This window comes from Polyodon spathula, chromosome 23 (assembly GCF_017654505.1).
Source record: "Polyodon spathula isolate WHYD16114869_AA chromosome 23, ASM1765450v1, whole genome shotgun sequence".
In the NCBI taxonomy this organism is placed as follows: Eukaryota; Metazoa; Chordata; class Actinopteri; order Acipenseriformes; family Polyodontidae; genus Polyodon; species Polyodon spathula.
In genome coordinates, this window is record NC_054556.1 from 8828406 (window position 1) to 8844918 (window position 16513).

The 16513-nt window shown below is 35.7% G+C and overlaps 1 protein-coding gene across 1 annotated transcript in view; it reads left to right on the top strand.

Moving 5' to 3' along the window:
- The first annotated feature begins 1725 nt into the window (after positions 1-1725).
- srgap3 (SLIT-ROBO Rho GTPase activating protein 3) overlaps positions 1726-16513 on the top strand; it is an 81961-nt gene continuing 67173 nt past the window's right edge. The window contains exon 1 of the mRNA XM_041224239.1: positions 1726-2252. Within this exon, the coding sequence (XP_041080173.1) occupies positions 2186-2252 (67 nt within the window). The 5' untranslated portion in view covers positions 1726-2185. The remainder of the gene's footprint in view (positions 2253-16513) is intronic.

The window sequence follows — 16513 nt, forward strand, 5'->3', positions numbered from 1 at the left end:
CACATTGGGCTTTAATTAGGCATCATATTAAACAACTTCTAAAAAGTTTAATTTATTCTATAATTGGTGGCCATGTGTTCCTTTTCTATTATTATTTTAAATGAACCTATTAAAGTCAAACAATTGAATCAATCACTAATTTGCCTATTTTGACAATTTTTCCAAGATTTTCAGTTGCAGTGTTTTATATGCACAACAGATCAAAACAACAGAAGCAACAACATGTTCTAACAAATAAATACAACTACATTTTAAAAATCCTTCATGCAAATTATTAGAAACCAGGTTTGCCTTGAGCATTTTAAACAGGTTTAGCTGTTTCCATGCCCAATAAGAGAGGTAGAGTGGCCTAATAACCTGAGGTGGAGTTTAAAATGGAACTGATGAAAAATGACAGGACTGTACATGCTTTAGCAATAAACCGAAAAATGTATTTGTATCAATCATATTTGTTACATGTATGTGCAGGCATGATTGAACTTGTGCACATAGATATTGGGAAGTGAAACTATTGGAATTATTCTTTTTCATGTGTTTAGGTAAGTGAATTAACAATATATGGACCATGATGCAAATCATATATTACATGGTAATATAATAGTATAAAAGGCAACTCCAAACCTAGAATATATGACATTGACTTTAAATGTATTTTAGTATTTCCAAAAAAATAAAAAAAAATAAAAAAAATGAGTAAAAGCATTTACAAATCCTTTGTATATATATATATATATATATATATATATATATATATATATATATATATATATATATATATATATATATATATAAACTGTTTGACTGGCACAACCCCGCATGGGTTTAGCTGCCACAATGTATGAACCAATATGACTGAGATCATGAAGGTATCATTAGATTCCTAGGCTGCTCCTGTTGGCTATTACTTGCTTATGAACGTCACGTGCACCTGTTACAAGCACACTATTTATAATGCATGCAGTATATATAAACAAAAGGTTCAATAAATGCAAGCTATTTTCGGCAGCCCCATCTGGGGAGGCTAAACCCCATCTAGGGAGGCTAAACCACTCTGGCAGCCCCTGTCAAATAAGATCTGTTAATGCTCCAAAGAACCAATGGATTTTATTACAGAGACGGAAAAACAGGTGCAGGTACACTGCCGGTATTGCATAGTTCCTTTCCTAAGGGTTTTACTTAGATGTTCTATGCAGGATAAGACAGTGTAACGAAACATCCACAATTACAGGTCTTTATAGCAAACCGCCCCCATCCCCCACCCGTTAAGTTATAGTTTAAAAGCGCACTTTGCCTTTTTAGTTTTGTTAAACAAACATGTTTTAAAATAGGTTTTACAATCAGTACACCCACTTACACTTCCACGTGGAAAGGGTATTACATAAGGCCAACTGTCTACCTATTTACACGGCGTTCAGGGTTACATAAATCACGCAGCATGTTGTAATTTGCCAGATTAAGTTTAGATTTTATGTCCAGCAATGTTGTACCGAATCATTTTTACCCAGAAAAGCTGGTTGGTGTCGTCTACTCCCCTGTGCTCGTTTAACAGTCCTTCCTTCACCTGTTTGTACAGTACACACAACTAACTTCTTTCGCTCATTGCAGTGGGTGCCTGAGTACTCCTGTGGCTACAATGTGTCTGTGATTATAAAAATACAAAATAATAATAAAGAAATATGGGAGGAGCGTGTTGTGACGTCTCTCAATTCACCCTGCAGCAAAAAAAAAATCTTCAGTGTGCACAGAGCTATTCAGATGAATCACAGCGATTGTTCTGCTCCTTCACAGTTCTCATTTTAGGTATGCACGCTGAAATAAAATGTACCAAGAATGGAAGGATGCATAACGTGGGATCTTTCGCAATCTGACTGTTTTCTTGGGTGAAATATTGAAGAAGCTTGCACGAGCAGGCTGCTGCTGATGCACTTTGGATGGCACGTTGTTAGGAGGAGCTCTTGTTTTTCATAGCACTAGCACATACAGTTGTTGGCAAATACGGGAGTGACATCCAATAGGGGAATTTAAAAAAATAAAGAATTTGTGCTTTTTAGTATTAATACGTATAGCAATTCAATCCTGGGATTTGTTGAGCCGACTAAACATCCAGTTAATCTAGCAGAAGCGGACCAAACTAGCAGGACGACTTAGGAGCCGCACCGTACGTTGCCTGCAGATCTCTGGAATCATGTCATCTCAAACCAAATACAAGAAGGAGAAGGAGATCACAACAGAGTACGAGACTCAAGTGAAAGGTTGGTTGTGTTTAATAGCGCTGTGTGATCGTTCTTTTCCCCCGTTATCTCTCCAGCACTCTTACTCTTATTGTGAAAATTCAAGACTAGGTAACGGACATTTTGAAGTAGGTCAATGCTGACTCTAGAAAGGGTCTGTGCCGCTGTATGGTGTAGTAAAGCTGCATTGCAGCGGCGTGAAGTGGAAGAATGAGGTTGACTCGAGAAGGCCATTTCCATTGAGGTGTACGCCCGCTGCAAGTGTTGACAGTTGCACGTCATACAGAAGCTAACGTACTCAGGTCGCCCAGCCTTCATGCTGTAGGGATAACCATTGATAGGATATCTGTGACTTATTCTGTCTCAGTTACATATATAGACTTTGCCCATTTGGTGGATGATTTGCAGAACTTTATTATTTTGGAAACATATGTCAGCGTTATGATAAGAACATTGTGGTTGGCAATATGTGAGAAGTGTCACTGTAGTAGAAAACAATACTCCCTATCACCTCAAATATTCCCAATTGTAAAATATAGGTGCAAAAGTACATTGTTAACATCAGTAATTTCAGTTGTTCTCAGACAGTTATGACTGCCTGCTAGTTTGCATGCTGATCATCATTTTTTTCACCTCTGATATGTGGGTCTGTCTTGTTGCTGCTTGTTTTGTGTCATTTCACTGAGCAGCATTGTGCTGCTTTGTTGCTGGGGAGAATGGTTGTTGCAGTGTCGATCAGTTTCTATCAGAGGTTCAGCACACAGACAGATGGGTGGATCTGAAAGGGGGCTTTGTAATTCTGTTCCATTGTTTATGCTTTAAGTCTTTGTAGTTGCCAACAATAATGATGGAATCACAAAAGCAACATTTTAATACAAACTTTCCCCTGTTCTGGGAAGATTGGTCTTTTTATTTATTTTTTATTTTTTTAACATACTTAAGTAAATCATAGCAGTGTATGTTATCCCCCCTTGTAAAATTCTAGTATTAAGTGAACCAGATGGAAAACTACCACTGTTGTACTGCAGTATTATTTAAATAAACTTCTGTATTATGCAATGTTTGGGCTGCAGTAACTTTGTAGTGAAGTACATGTTACAGTACTGCTTAGTGCCTTATAGCCATGGAGATTCACTTCAAAGATTCAGAATCTGTAATTGTCAAAAATTAGAAAGTACTTGCGACACTCAAAGGGATAAAATCAAATTCAAGGGGTGGGAAGATATACAAAATATAATACATGGGTCACATTTAATCCCACTCATGAGCATCCTTCCTGAAAGAGGGTGCCTATCAAAGAAGAACAGGAGCTCTAGAAATCCATCAGTATAGAGGACAGGTATGACCATCAAGATTAAGGGCACGATCGCACTTGCTTTGGTGTGCTGGCAGTGGCGGGCCCATGAGAAAAGACAGCAACACTTTAGAGGCACCATACAGCCTAATGGTTACAGCACGGATATAAACCATGGTGGTAGCCAGTCGAGTTATGATCAGTTCAGGCAATCAGTCAGCACACCCTATTGACTAGGAGAACCAGTTATTAACAAGAGAATCCCAAATCAAAAGATTTAAAGGATAATTATGACAATATTATATTCTCAATAAACAGTGTACAGAATGTATTTTTTCAATAAGAGTTTTTCTTATCAGTCCCAAATAACAAGCTGGCCCTTTTACAGTATATATTACTTGTATTGTTGCATAAATGATTAGCTTTTATTGTACTAAAACTCCTGTATTTAATGTCAACGTATTGCAATGTTATAAACGAAAAAGTGTCTTATTCATGACAATAAAAATGTACAGAAAATACTAGCATTATGCTGCTCTAGGTCAAGAGAGTTCACTTTTTAATTACTGGGGGCTTTAGTTTATATTCAGAAAGAGTGTCTCCTTTATTTACTTGCAGAGTCCTTTGCACAGTGATGGTAATGCTATTGTCTCTTAATAAATCTATTCTGAACTGTCTTATATTGCATGCAGAAGGCACAGGAAAAGATTGAATTGACTTGAATGCCATGCTGGGATGGAAAAAATGAAAGGAAAACTCCAGTTCACAAGTGGGATTGTCGCTGTGCAGATTATTGCAAGGGATGTTAGGACATTAATACATTTTTAAAAACTTGCAATACAAAATGTGATACATGAGCTTATACATTTTGCTGGCTTTTTCTGACCACTGACCTCCTGGATAACTGTATTGTTTTAATTCATGAATCTAATCTCTTCGTACACATTGAGATCCAATACCCTACTCATTTATTGTAGAAGGAGGACACCCATTCTTGTTGTTTGTGTAGCACAACAGCAGTAGGTTGTCAGATGTGCATACAGCCTCATTTGGAAGACCCCTGCTATTGCCCACATATAAGCATCTGGTTAGAATAGGCACATTTCCATTTCAGAGGCCCCCCGAGACTGCCAGCACTTAAGCTGAAATGGACCCAAGGTCTGTTAACTTGATCAACCATAAGAGATGTATGTCCATATAGAAACAATTCCAGAGCTGGAAAAAAGAGATGGCAACGGAAAGCAAGTCAGTTTTCCTGCATCTTGTTAGTACACACATACAAAGCTGCCCGAGGTATGTCAGTAAAGGCAGGTCAAGGGAGGAAAGCAGAAATCAGGTCTGGTTAATCTGGTTAGTGTCTTGTTTCAGTGGAGACTTAATTATATTTAGTAGAAATGGAAAGCTAATGAACATGAAACAAGTCAATAATACATGCAATACATATCAGTTCAATCCAAGCCATTCCTCTTGATACTTGATACTTGAATCCTTGGTCTACAATATTTGTACTGAAGACAATGGGTGATTTATGGCATATAATGCACTGTTATCGTAGCGTTAAATATTTGCACACCATTATCATAGTTTTTGTTATTTCATACTTCTATAAGGTTACTCCTAAGTTTTACCTTTGAAACCTATTTAAACCTCAGTACCTACTGCAGATACCCTTGGTGCTAACCAAAAATAGTATAAACATAATTGTACATATCCTTGAGTAATTGTGTCCTTTGACCTGGTTTATAAGTGGCCAATAAATATTTCTTGCATTATCTGAAGTAATAGTTCCCTTAGCCTTGGCTCAGCTGGCAGTCTGGGATCTCTGACTGCTTAATTTAGGCATTCCAGCCAAGCAGCTGAGGAAAAGTTGAGGTAATAATACCCCTTTTAATAACCCTGGATCTCACCAATGAGAAGTATATGCAAAGAATGTGGAAAAACAGTTCATATGTTTTTTGTTTTTTTTTATAACTGTGAAAGGCACAGAGTTATGAAAAAATCAATTTCCAATGAGGTATCAGATATACTCAGTGTTACAGTTCAGCATAAGACAGTGTACAAGTTCTGTTGTGAGTATAGATACAAGAGTTAGGGGCAACATACTAACTGGGATAAAACCATTTGAAAAATGGGCTTTCTTATCTGTTTGTAAAAAAATTTTAAAAAATAAATAAAAAACTGATCTCCATAACAGTACAATGTCCATAACAGTACAATGATAGCCTATTTTCATTTTAGTAAAGCATTTGGGTCTTTAATTAATTTATGTAATTATTTATATAGAAAGATATATATATATATATATATATATATATATATATATATATATTAGATATATATTATCATATATATATATATATATATATATATATATATATATAGATAGTGTGTATGAATTCTTTGTTTTAGTTGTGTTTCCTGCATGTGCGATATATGCTGTTATCTGTGGTTGATGGAATTTTCCATGGGGTTTAAGAGATGGGTTTTGTATATTGACTTTCCATTGGTCTTTAGGGTGGCATATGCAAAAAGACAAACTTGACTGTGTTAAATATACAGTTTCTGTTTTTGCTTAGTTTCTTTTTAACCTGGTTACATTTCTCAGCTTTGACATTAGCTTGCAATCATGCAGGAAGCACTATTAACATGCAGGAAAGTAGCACTTGTTCATCTTTAAATTGTATCATATGTATTAATCATCTCTGTGAGATGTTTTGCAGAACACATTAAAGATGTTATATTGGCTCACTGTTATATGTGTCTACTATTTAATTGCAGTGGAATAATACATTCTGTAGATAGTAGAAACCATGGCTGAGCTTAAAGACAAGCTATTGTTAGGACTTACTTTTTGCATTTACCGGCTACTAGTGCTTCTTGCTGATGGCTGTTGTATATAACAAAGCATATTTTTCAAAAAGCTGCAAGCAGTGTGGTTTGTAGGTAAAGTCTTCGTCTCTGCTACCCTCTAACAGGTATTGGAACTGATAAATAAATGCAAAATAACTGGGGATGGAACATTTTTAGCACATTGTTATCCACTTACTATCAATGCAGAATAACTAGATGGAGCATTTGTTTTTCATTACCTCACGAGAATGCTTTTTCCGCATTGGTGACTGCCATGATTGGTGCAACATTGCACTATATTGTGCTGCATCTGATTTATTGGCTGACACTTCATTTCAATGATGCAGACTGACTGGAGCTGGATATCCTTCCTGGATATCCTTCCTTGGACAGCTGTGAGTTTGTTATGGGGTAAGCAGCTTGTCTAAAGTCTTGAGAGGAGCCAGACTAAATCTGACCCCCTGCGATGTCCAACACTGCAGCATTTAAATATCAAGAACAGTTGCACAAATCACTGTAAAGGCCACATTTATTTTTTTATTTTTTTAAATGTAACATTATATTGACCTGATCCGATATCAAAGTTAAAAGCGTTGTGTTCTGTTTTCCCTCAAGATATCAACTTGACATTAAAATCTCCCTTTGAAATACTTATTCCTTTTTGAATATATTAAAATATTTGGCCCATCAATTATATGTGCTTTTTTTCTGTTACAGATACATAGACAAATTCCCTGTAAAAAGAGGCATACTATAAATCTCCACAGTAAAGAATATCAATTGTGTATGAGGATATGATACAGTCAGCCTTCATGGAGGATACTGTAGCTTTAGGGACTGGAATATGTGGAAAGGGATCTTAACATGACAGAGCATCTAGAAATGCTCAGGGCAAAGTCTCTTTTAACCCATTCAAAGTGTTTGAGGTTGAGTGTTTATCCAGAGGCTGGTGGCATGAGGCTTGCGTTGTATCCAAACTTTCAAGTTTGCTAGAGGTCAATGAACTTGTGTTATGAGAGTTTCTGTTTTCTTCCGGTGTAAGAATAATGCAGTACTTTGTTTCTGGTTCTTCATACACTGTAAAATGCGGTTCAACTTTAGAGACTCAAGATGAAATCGCAGTAATACTAAGTGTTGCACGCCATCGCAAAAGTCCCTGACCGCAGCTTTACAAGTGCGAGGTAAAACTGTGCCTGCTTCTTCAATGTGCAAAGTATCTGAGGCTTTATTAGAACCCCCATTCGCAATTTCAAGCCACATCAATGCAATGCTGTGTACAAATTTAATAAAAAATACATCCATATAAAGAAACACTGTACAATTGAATTATGTTAAAAAATAGACTTGGAGTGGACTAAACCCTATTTACTGAATTAGAAGAAGTTGTGTATATAAAAGACACACAACGTTTTAAGTGATCCATTCTTGAGGTGAAATTACAGCAAAGAAAGCAGTAAATGCCGCCCACTCTGGGTATGTTAATGTACTTGGAGTGGAAATAAAAGACTAATGCTGTATTCTTATTCAAATTTTTTAAAAATAAAAATGAAACATGGCTTTAGAGTCAGATGGCCAGTGTGGTAGTTCACAATTCTACCTTACTAATATTGTAATTGTTAAGTTTGGTCAGGAGTAGGATGTCTTAAAAGAATTGTCCTGTTGTTTCTATAGCATATATTTAAAATATTAGTTGTCAGTAACTTTTTTGCAGTAGTATTGGTGATGGGTATTAAAGTGACAATATCGTGGATGTTATACTTATTGAGACCTTGTATAATTTGTTATTTGTTTATTTGAAAGTCTGTGTTCATATCTAGGTCAAGTCACCTCCATTCTCTTTATGTGCATTGTGCATTGCCACGATAGAGGCTAGTATTAGTTACAAGTGAATGTTGTTCCAAGGTCAAATGGGTTTTCCCACTAAATAAAACATGAAACCAAAATCATGTTAAAGGTAAAAGTATTATTATTATTATTACTATTATTATTATTATTATTATTATTATTATTATTACATTTTGTATAAAAAAAAAAAGTAATTATGGGTGGCAAGCTGGCGTGGTGGTTAGCGTTGCTGCCTCACAGCACCAGGGTCCTGGGTTTGATTCTGGCCTAGGGGTCTGTCTGTGTGGAGTTTGCATGTTCTCCCTTTGTCTGCATGAGTTTTCTCCAGTTTGTGTCTTTCTAAATTGCCCTCTGTGTGCGTGTTTGTGTGTGTGTGGTGCCCTGAGATGGACTGGCATCCCGTCCAGGGTGCAGTCCTGCCTTGACCCAGGCAATTCAACATTTGCATACAGCACAACAATTTCAAGGCATCTGCTTGAGGTTATTATAGAAATTACCTTTGGGAAAAACCTATTAGGGGCCAGGTTTCCTAGTTTTTGTGACTATGAACAACTGTCAAATTTTCAGTGATGTTTCTTCATTTCTTGTTTTCTTTTAATGAAGGTTAATTGGAGAGGTACTCAGAACAGGATGTGGAGGGAAAGAAGAAAGGGTTGCTTTTAATTAATTAATCTTCACCTGAGCTAATCAAACTTGATTTTCCAAGTAGAAATAAATCTGAGACTTGAATTGAAAATGCTGAATTAACTTAAATCAATTGCATTTGTTTGAATAATAATAATAATAATAATAATAATAATAATAATAATAATAATAATAATATATCAGGAGAACATGCTAATGTAATTTTGGAAACAGGCATGAAATTTACATGTATTTTTTCCATTGAAAACACACTCATTATACAATCGCCCTAAACTTATTAATTTTCATCGGAATACACTCTACAGTCGACTTTGGTTAAATAACTAGGGTCTTAAGTTTTCCTAGTACTGTATTCATGACCTAAAAGATAGTTGACATCTCATATTATCAGAGAGTGTGGTCTATTTCAATTATATAAATAGTGCCAGGTCTTACTATAGTTTATTTTCTCTACTGTACATTAATCCAGGTGTGTGTTGTGTAATTTACTAACCCCCTGTTTGCATCACTTGTGACTCATCCTGTTCAATGTGGAAACTATTCAAAGTGTTTCATGTCACAGCAGTTCTTAGACATACAGAAACTACACCATTTAAGCATTCAACTTTACTATCATAGGAAAGCAATGCGACTTGGTGAGCTTAGAAGTGATCCTTCAGCAGTTTGACTTGAGATGCTTTCAAGTACTGAGTTAACCTTCTTGTACAATGCATGTGACTGTTGAAATAAATGTCTTACTTAATGCTGGAAGACATCCACCGCCACTCACAAATCTTGAATCTCTCGGAGTGCAGATTCACTGCTAACTGAATATTAATAGCCCTTCCGTGGTTTTTTTTTTTTTTTCAGTGGTTTAAGGACAATTGTGCCTGGATAGAGCATCTATTCAGCATCTACATGTATGAATGCAATTGACTCCACCTACTGTATGTAGGCCCTTATACATGTGTACCATGGTACATATGCACAGTAATGTTGCAGTTTTTCCATGCTTTTACCACTGTAGTACTATTCATTTGCTATCATTTCCAAGTTTTAATATCCTTAACTATGTACCACTGTGCTTTACCATGCTTGCATATGCTTTACCAGCTTTCATTTTGCTTTGTTATACTTGGTTATGCTTTTTAACGGTACAGTTATATAAGGGTGGCCCATGATAAATAAGATAAGTTTGCCTCTGTCTATTATTGTATATACTGTACAGTGTCTTTATAACACAGAAAACTGGACTGGCTCTACTTGATCACTGGTCTCCAGAAATAAACCCTGGACCTTGCTATGCTATGCTATGCTACTGTACCTAATGTAGTCATGTATTTTTTCCACCCTGTAAATGTTTTTAAGTTTTTAATTCCTTGTCTGTTCAAGTCCTCCAATGTGTTCCATGTACTTTGGTATTAAAATATTGCATTTTCATATTCCATGCACAGTTTCCCTAGCAAAGAGGGATGAAAAAAACATGTACAGGTTGTAAAGAATCCTCATAAAATAGAAGCATGGTTTTACAAGGAAACATGTTGTCTGTGTAAACGAAAATATTCAGCAATATATGGGGCTATGTTGTTAATGTAAATATTGTGTATTTTAGAAACACGATCCTAAAGACCATTATATACTTTTTAAAGAATGTGTTATAGTTACTTAGATTTCTATTACAACTTGGTAAATTTATTAATAATCACAATTTAATTAAATGGTAACAAAGATGCTTGTTTGCAGTTTCTTCCTCCTTATGTAAGTGTGAACAGTGTACACCATGCAATGACATTGAGGCAGGAAAGATTTCAACATGTTTTTGCAATTAATCTTTGAAGTAATGCTAAAAATAATCCCCACCCCAATACTTGTTTACTCAGAAGCATTACTATTGTCGTGACAATACCAGTTCATCTTTCCAGGAGCTTTTAAGCTCTGATTCTGAAACTTGGTTCGTAAGCTATTTAAAATTGCATCTCGTATCAGTTCAGGCTTGTCTGCCTTTGCAGGCATGAGTTGACTGATCTGTATTTTTGCTGACCCTTTAGTGCATGCAAGCCTCAATTATACTCTTTGCATACAGTGCAGATATGGGATATGCAAACATTTAATAAAACATACATGTCAAAGCAGACAGGGTCTCTAAAAAATGATGAAGGGGGAAGGGTGTGCCAAACAAACTGAATGCTTGTCATTTTCATTTTGGTAGAACAGAGTACATAGAAAGATGTAAACATTCTGGGCCTGAGCTTCATAGTCAACCAGTTGTTTTATTTTCACAGTTACTGCAGAAATTATCATATTTTGCAAAGTAAATCAGTAGAATATTTCTGGAAAATAGTCATTGTGATTTTAAGTTGCTAACTGCACTAGAATAATCCCAATAAAACTGAAATGTTAATTTGAACTGAATGTGACTACCATGGCTAAATGAGATGCATAAAATGCACAGGGGTTGAATTATTTCAGCCTGGTTCAATATACTGTGATTCACTTGAACGTGGTGGGGTGTCACAGTATTGCACATAAAAACGAATGTATCACTCCGAAGAAATGAGGCCCTCCGCCACATGTGTTCAGCAGTTCATCTACTGTTTTCAAACTGTTCAGAGAAAAGACATGATTTGCATTTAAACAGAGAAACGCTAAGCAGAATAAAACCCAGGAGCCTCAGAAACCATCAGTTTTAATGTGTGTAATGGAAGTCCGAAATGGAAGTTCTCAAAACAAGACTAAACTGGTCTCATTCAAATGGACTGCAGGGAGCAAGGGGGAGATATTAAAACCTGAGTTCCAAGGTGCACAAATCTGCATTCCTTTATCACCATCCTTCAAAATCCACAGAGGATTTTGGCAAAGCTTTCCAAACAGTGCACATGCATTTGCTTTAATCTGATGAGCAGTCAGCAGTAATCTCACAAGGATAAGCAGCTTGTCAGAACATATGATCATATACACACTAAAGGATGACAGTGGTACACTGTACATTGAGGCAGTTATCTGTTTTCACAGGCTGTGTATTCAGTTTTATAACAGCCAGTAAATGGATTTACACTGACTGTCTTCTGCTTTCTAATTTAAATTAGCTGAACAAAGTATTTGGAACTTTACAATCTCAGAGCCTAAATCATTTTGCGTTTGTATCCTGGCCATATGTTTCCGTTTGCATCAGGAGGTTGTCTTTTGAAACGCTTGTTTTATTAGATTTGTCCATTATTTATCTTCCGCCTGCTCTCTGAGCCTCGCTGCCCTGCTGGGCTTGGCAGGGAGACAGCAGGTTGCTTGTCCAGTTGGCTGCCTTCCATTGTTTGCCTGGAAAGAGTGGGCTCTTGGAAGAGTTCTGGATGACAGTTTTTAATTTTGTCCTGTTGTGAAGTTGCTTAATTATAAAGATTAAAATAAATGAATATTGGATGGATTTTTTTGTCTAGGTTCTAGCATATTTAGCAATTAGTGAATGATTTGTGTACCTCTGCTTCCAGAAGTTTTATTTTCGGTGTTACCATTATGTAGGTTTATTGGAATTTTAAAGTTAATGCTCAACACAGGTTTTTCACTGCCTCTGCTAATATTGCCTGTCCAAGGAAGACCACTGAAGATCAAGTCATGCACACATAAATCATTATTTTGGCCCTAGTAGGAATAAAACGCCCACTTGGGAAGACGGGTGGGGGGTTTGTTGCCACTCGAGATTCTAGTCAGGTGAAATTAATCTAAGAACATATCCAGCTGTTTCACAGTCTTATAAGTCTTAGGGCACTGATATTAAGATTCAGCACTGTTCATATCATCAAAATGAAACCCTGTTGGTGACCAAGTTGATCAATAAAAGATAGTAACAAAACCAAGCAATTGTTCACCAAGCTCTACCGTAATTCAACTCATTTCTTGGTGCCACCATGGCAGCTGAAGAGGACAATAGTAACATTGTTGCTAATGACATTTATTTGTTAATGAAAATTGTGTTTGATGAATGCATTTTGGTACTTTAAAAGTCTTGGATACAGAAAGTAATACATTGCATTTAATGCTTTATACAGGGGGCCTAAAAAATGTATTCTGTATCCAATTGCATTTCAGCAAATTTTCTAAAATTGTGAGGCCATCTGTGTGTCTGAACAAATCACCATCAAAGTATATTATTATGGGCATCTCTTCCCCGGCACACTGCACAGTGCACACAACCTCGACACTTCTGTTTATTTAATTTGAGGCAATTGACATTAACTTGATAGTCATTTGCAATGTCTGTCAAACATATCTGACAGGTCGATGGCTATACTGCCAAAAATGTGTCAGATGTATTGATAATAGTGATATTCACATTTTTTTAATGACCAAACAATATATATTTAGTTCTCTGAACATGTCCAGTAAATGGAATTAAGCTCATGTGCCTCATGCTGGAAAAATGTGAGTGGCTTTGCGCTGTCAGGGACTTATCCAATGTTTGCCGTATTTTTCTTGTCTCTACACCTGTAACATTGAGTATCCAGTGTTCGAGTATCCAAGCCTCATGGAGCAGGACCAAACAAAACAAACAATCTCAGACAGTTTGGCTGATAATGAATTTTCCACAGTGCTGGATATTTGCAGATGCCAAATGCACTTTAACCTAAGTATGATTTTATATATTTTTTTTCTTGTTTAACCTTTACAGAAGCTGTTAAAAGTGCCCATGTGTAAAATAAAACACACATTTAAGCTTAGGTATTGTTATTTTTTACTTGTCAAATCATTTCACTCGTTTCATGTTAGGATTAAAGTAACAAAAGATTGACACCTTTATTCAGAAGAAGCTTCTGAACCTTCCTACAAGGAGATTATATAATGCCAATGAAAATGTTCATTTCAATCGGATGAAAAATCGATTTATTTATAATTTTATTTTATGGAGAACATTTACTGAAATGCATTTGTGTTTACCGAACAAAACTACCGACTACACAATTTTATTTCATGAAAGCTCTGGAAATATTTTCAGACAAAAATTGTTTCCTATCTCTCTCTCTCTCTCTCTCTCTCTCTCTCTCTCTCTCTCTCTCTCTCTCTCTCTCTCTCTCTCTCTCTCTCTCTCTCTATATATATATATATATATATATATATATATATATATATATATATATATATATAGTGTGAACTTCAAAACAAGCAGTTTTGTTTTACGACATAAAAATAAATAAAACAAAAGAGGATCCTTAAAACTTTTTTTTTATTTATTTTTTCTCCTGAGGCATTAGCATGGAAGAAAGACCTTTTCTCCTCGATGAAAGCATGTCTCTGGAAGTGTGCCAGGCTTGTGTTCATTTTGCTTTTATCAGGTAGTGAGAGGACCCCTTTGAAATCCAAATAATTGGTTGGGGAGTAGAGCTATTTGCCATTTGTTGTAGCATTTGTAACTGGCCTCTACCTGTTTAATGTTCTCTTTAAGTATATTGTTAAGCTTACTAACTCTAATTATGTTATCTGCAAAAGTTAAGCCTAAGTGTAACCTGTCAAATTACATAAATACAGCTTGTGTTCTGATTTTTTTCAAACATTTATTTCGTAGTAAATGGGTTAGCAGTTCTGAAGTTTAAAAAGCAACACTTTTAACGTTTAATAACAATTCCTTTATATGGCTGACATATAAAGGATACAGTATACAAGTTTGCCATATTGGCAATACAAACAATGTGATTTAAGTTAGCATCTTCCATACAAATGCATCTTACACAGCAGTTAAGCCAGTGGAAAGACAGATACATTTTAAGACGTGATTTGAAATGTTGTACAGAATTACATTTGGTTTATCTTTTCAAGTATGGCACAGTTCCCCTGTAACACATTTTGAGGGAAGTAGTTAAAAAGCACATACAGTATATTGCAAATTACATTTTAATTATCCTGGCAGTGAGTTAATTATTAACTTTAACATGTTAAACTTAATGCATTGTGGTTTTAGATGTTTTGTTCCTTTCAGTCACTGTTTAGGTGAAAACCCATTCTCTGATTTGTTTTATTAAATGTAGTCAGAGGAAAGTTTAATTTCTTCTGAATTTCTATTAATGGATGTAGGCTGTTGTACTACAGAATGTATAGGGATCTTTACTGCATGAACACCAGACAGAAGATTATGGAAAAGCCTGTCTCAGCAAGTCACCATAACATAATTTCAAAGATCGAAGCTCAGCATTGTAAGATGTAAAGTGTAGTGTGGGATGATTGACTGTTTGGCCCAGAATCTTGCCTTCTGGACCAATAGGAGCAGCCCTCGTTTGAGGTATGACCTCCTACTTAGGTCAGAGGTCATCAAAACCAGGTGATGAAGGGCCACCGACCCCCCAGAAGGGAGATGCAGTTGCAAAGGAGGCGGATTGTTAAAATGACCAGATTGCAAAGTTAAGAACACACCCTGCTTATCGATTATAAGATTGTACTTGTTAGGGGTGAATACAAAGTGTACCAACCAACGATAAGCCTGTTAGGCTCTAAAATGGAAAGCATGAGTAAATTCAACGGTGTAAATGCAATACATATCCAATCACAACTTCATAAATTACCAGATGAACAACTGGTTCTTGCTCAGACTTGGTACCATGTACACTGGTTTGATATTTTGACACATTGAACTTCAGTTCTAAGTTGACCATTTAATTAAGCCAGTTTCAAAAAACAAACCTGAATTGTCATGGAAAAAAATAAGTTACCTAAGATTTTTCACAAACTGGATTGTGACACTGATAGACATGTGCTTACTTGTTTTATACTAAAGTCTTCCCTTGGGCCTTCTAAAAAGAGGGCTAATCTCTTTCCTGATTCTAATACAAAGAAATAAATAACATAGATAATTGCTAAAGTAACAAAAAAGAAAAGTCAAACAAAAAAAAAAAAACTGCATTTTTTAACACTCTTGGCAAACTACACAAGAATGATATCATGCTCTAAATGATATATGTGTTTACCAACATTTAGAAAATAACACAATGTTCTATAAGGAAACTGTGCACCTACAGATCCAGAACAAAAACAAAAGTTCAAGGTTCAGAGCAGTGGTTTAGGAGCCCATGTGCTCAGTTCAGTGGTACTAACCAATATATTGCAGTACCATGACCCAATTGAGCTTTTAAAGGAAATGCTGTGGCTTGCTAATTGTCTTAGTTTAACAGTAAAGCATCCTTTTACAATGGAATACCAATGGTATTTTTTTTCCTCTTTCCATTTAACTGTTAATATGGGGCATAAACATGGGTCAGATAGTTTACAAATGGGCCTTAATGGTGTAAACAGTGACATATAACTACAGAAATCCCTAGATTAACCTTGGTTATTATTCCATTTGGCATCTGTTGGAGTTACTTGTAAAAATCCAAGTGTCAACTTTGAAGACTGATTTATTGCTAGGGAATACCACAAAAGCATAGTGATGCTGTGACAGCGTGACAGGAGGACCTACTGACAGTTTTACAGTATATATATATATATATATATATATATATATATATATATATATATATATATATATATATATATATATATATATATATAGCATCCCAAGGGTTTGGTATGACGAAGGTATGCTGCTTACCAGTCAGCGGAGTTCCCCACGTTTTATGTTAGTCGTTGTCTCAAGGGTGCAATATACAGTATACAGCTGATTCAGAAAGTGTAATTTTGCATTATGTTGCAT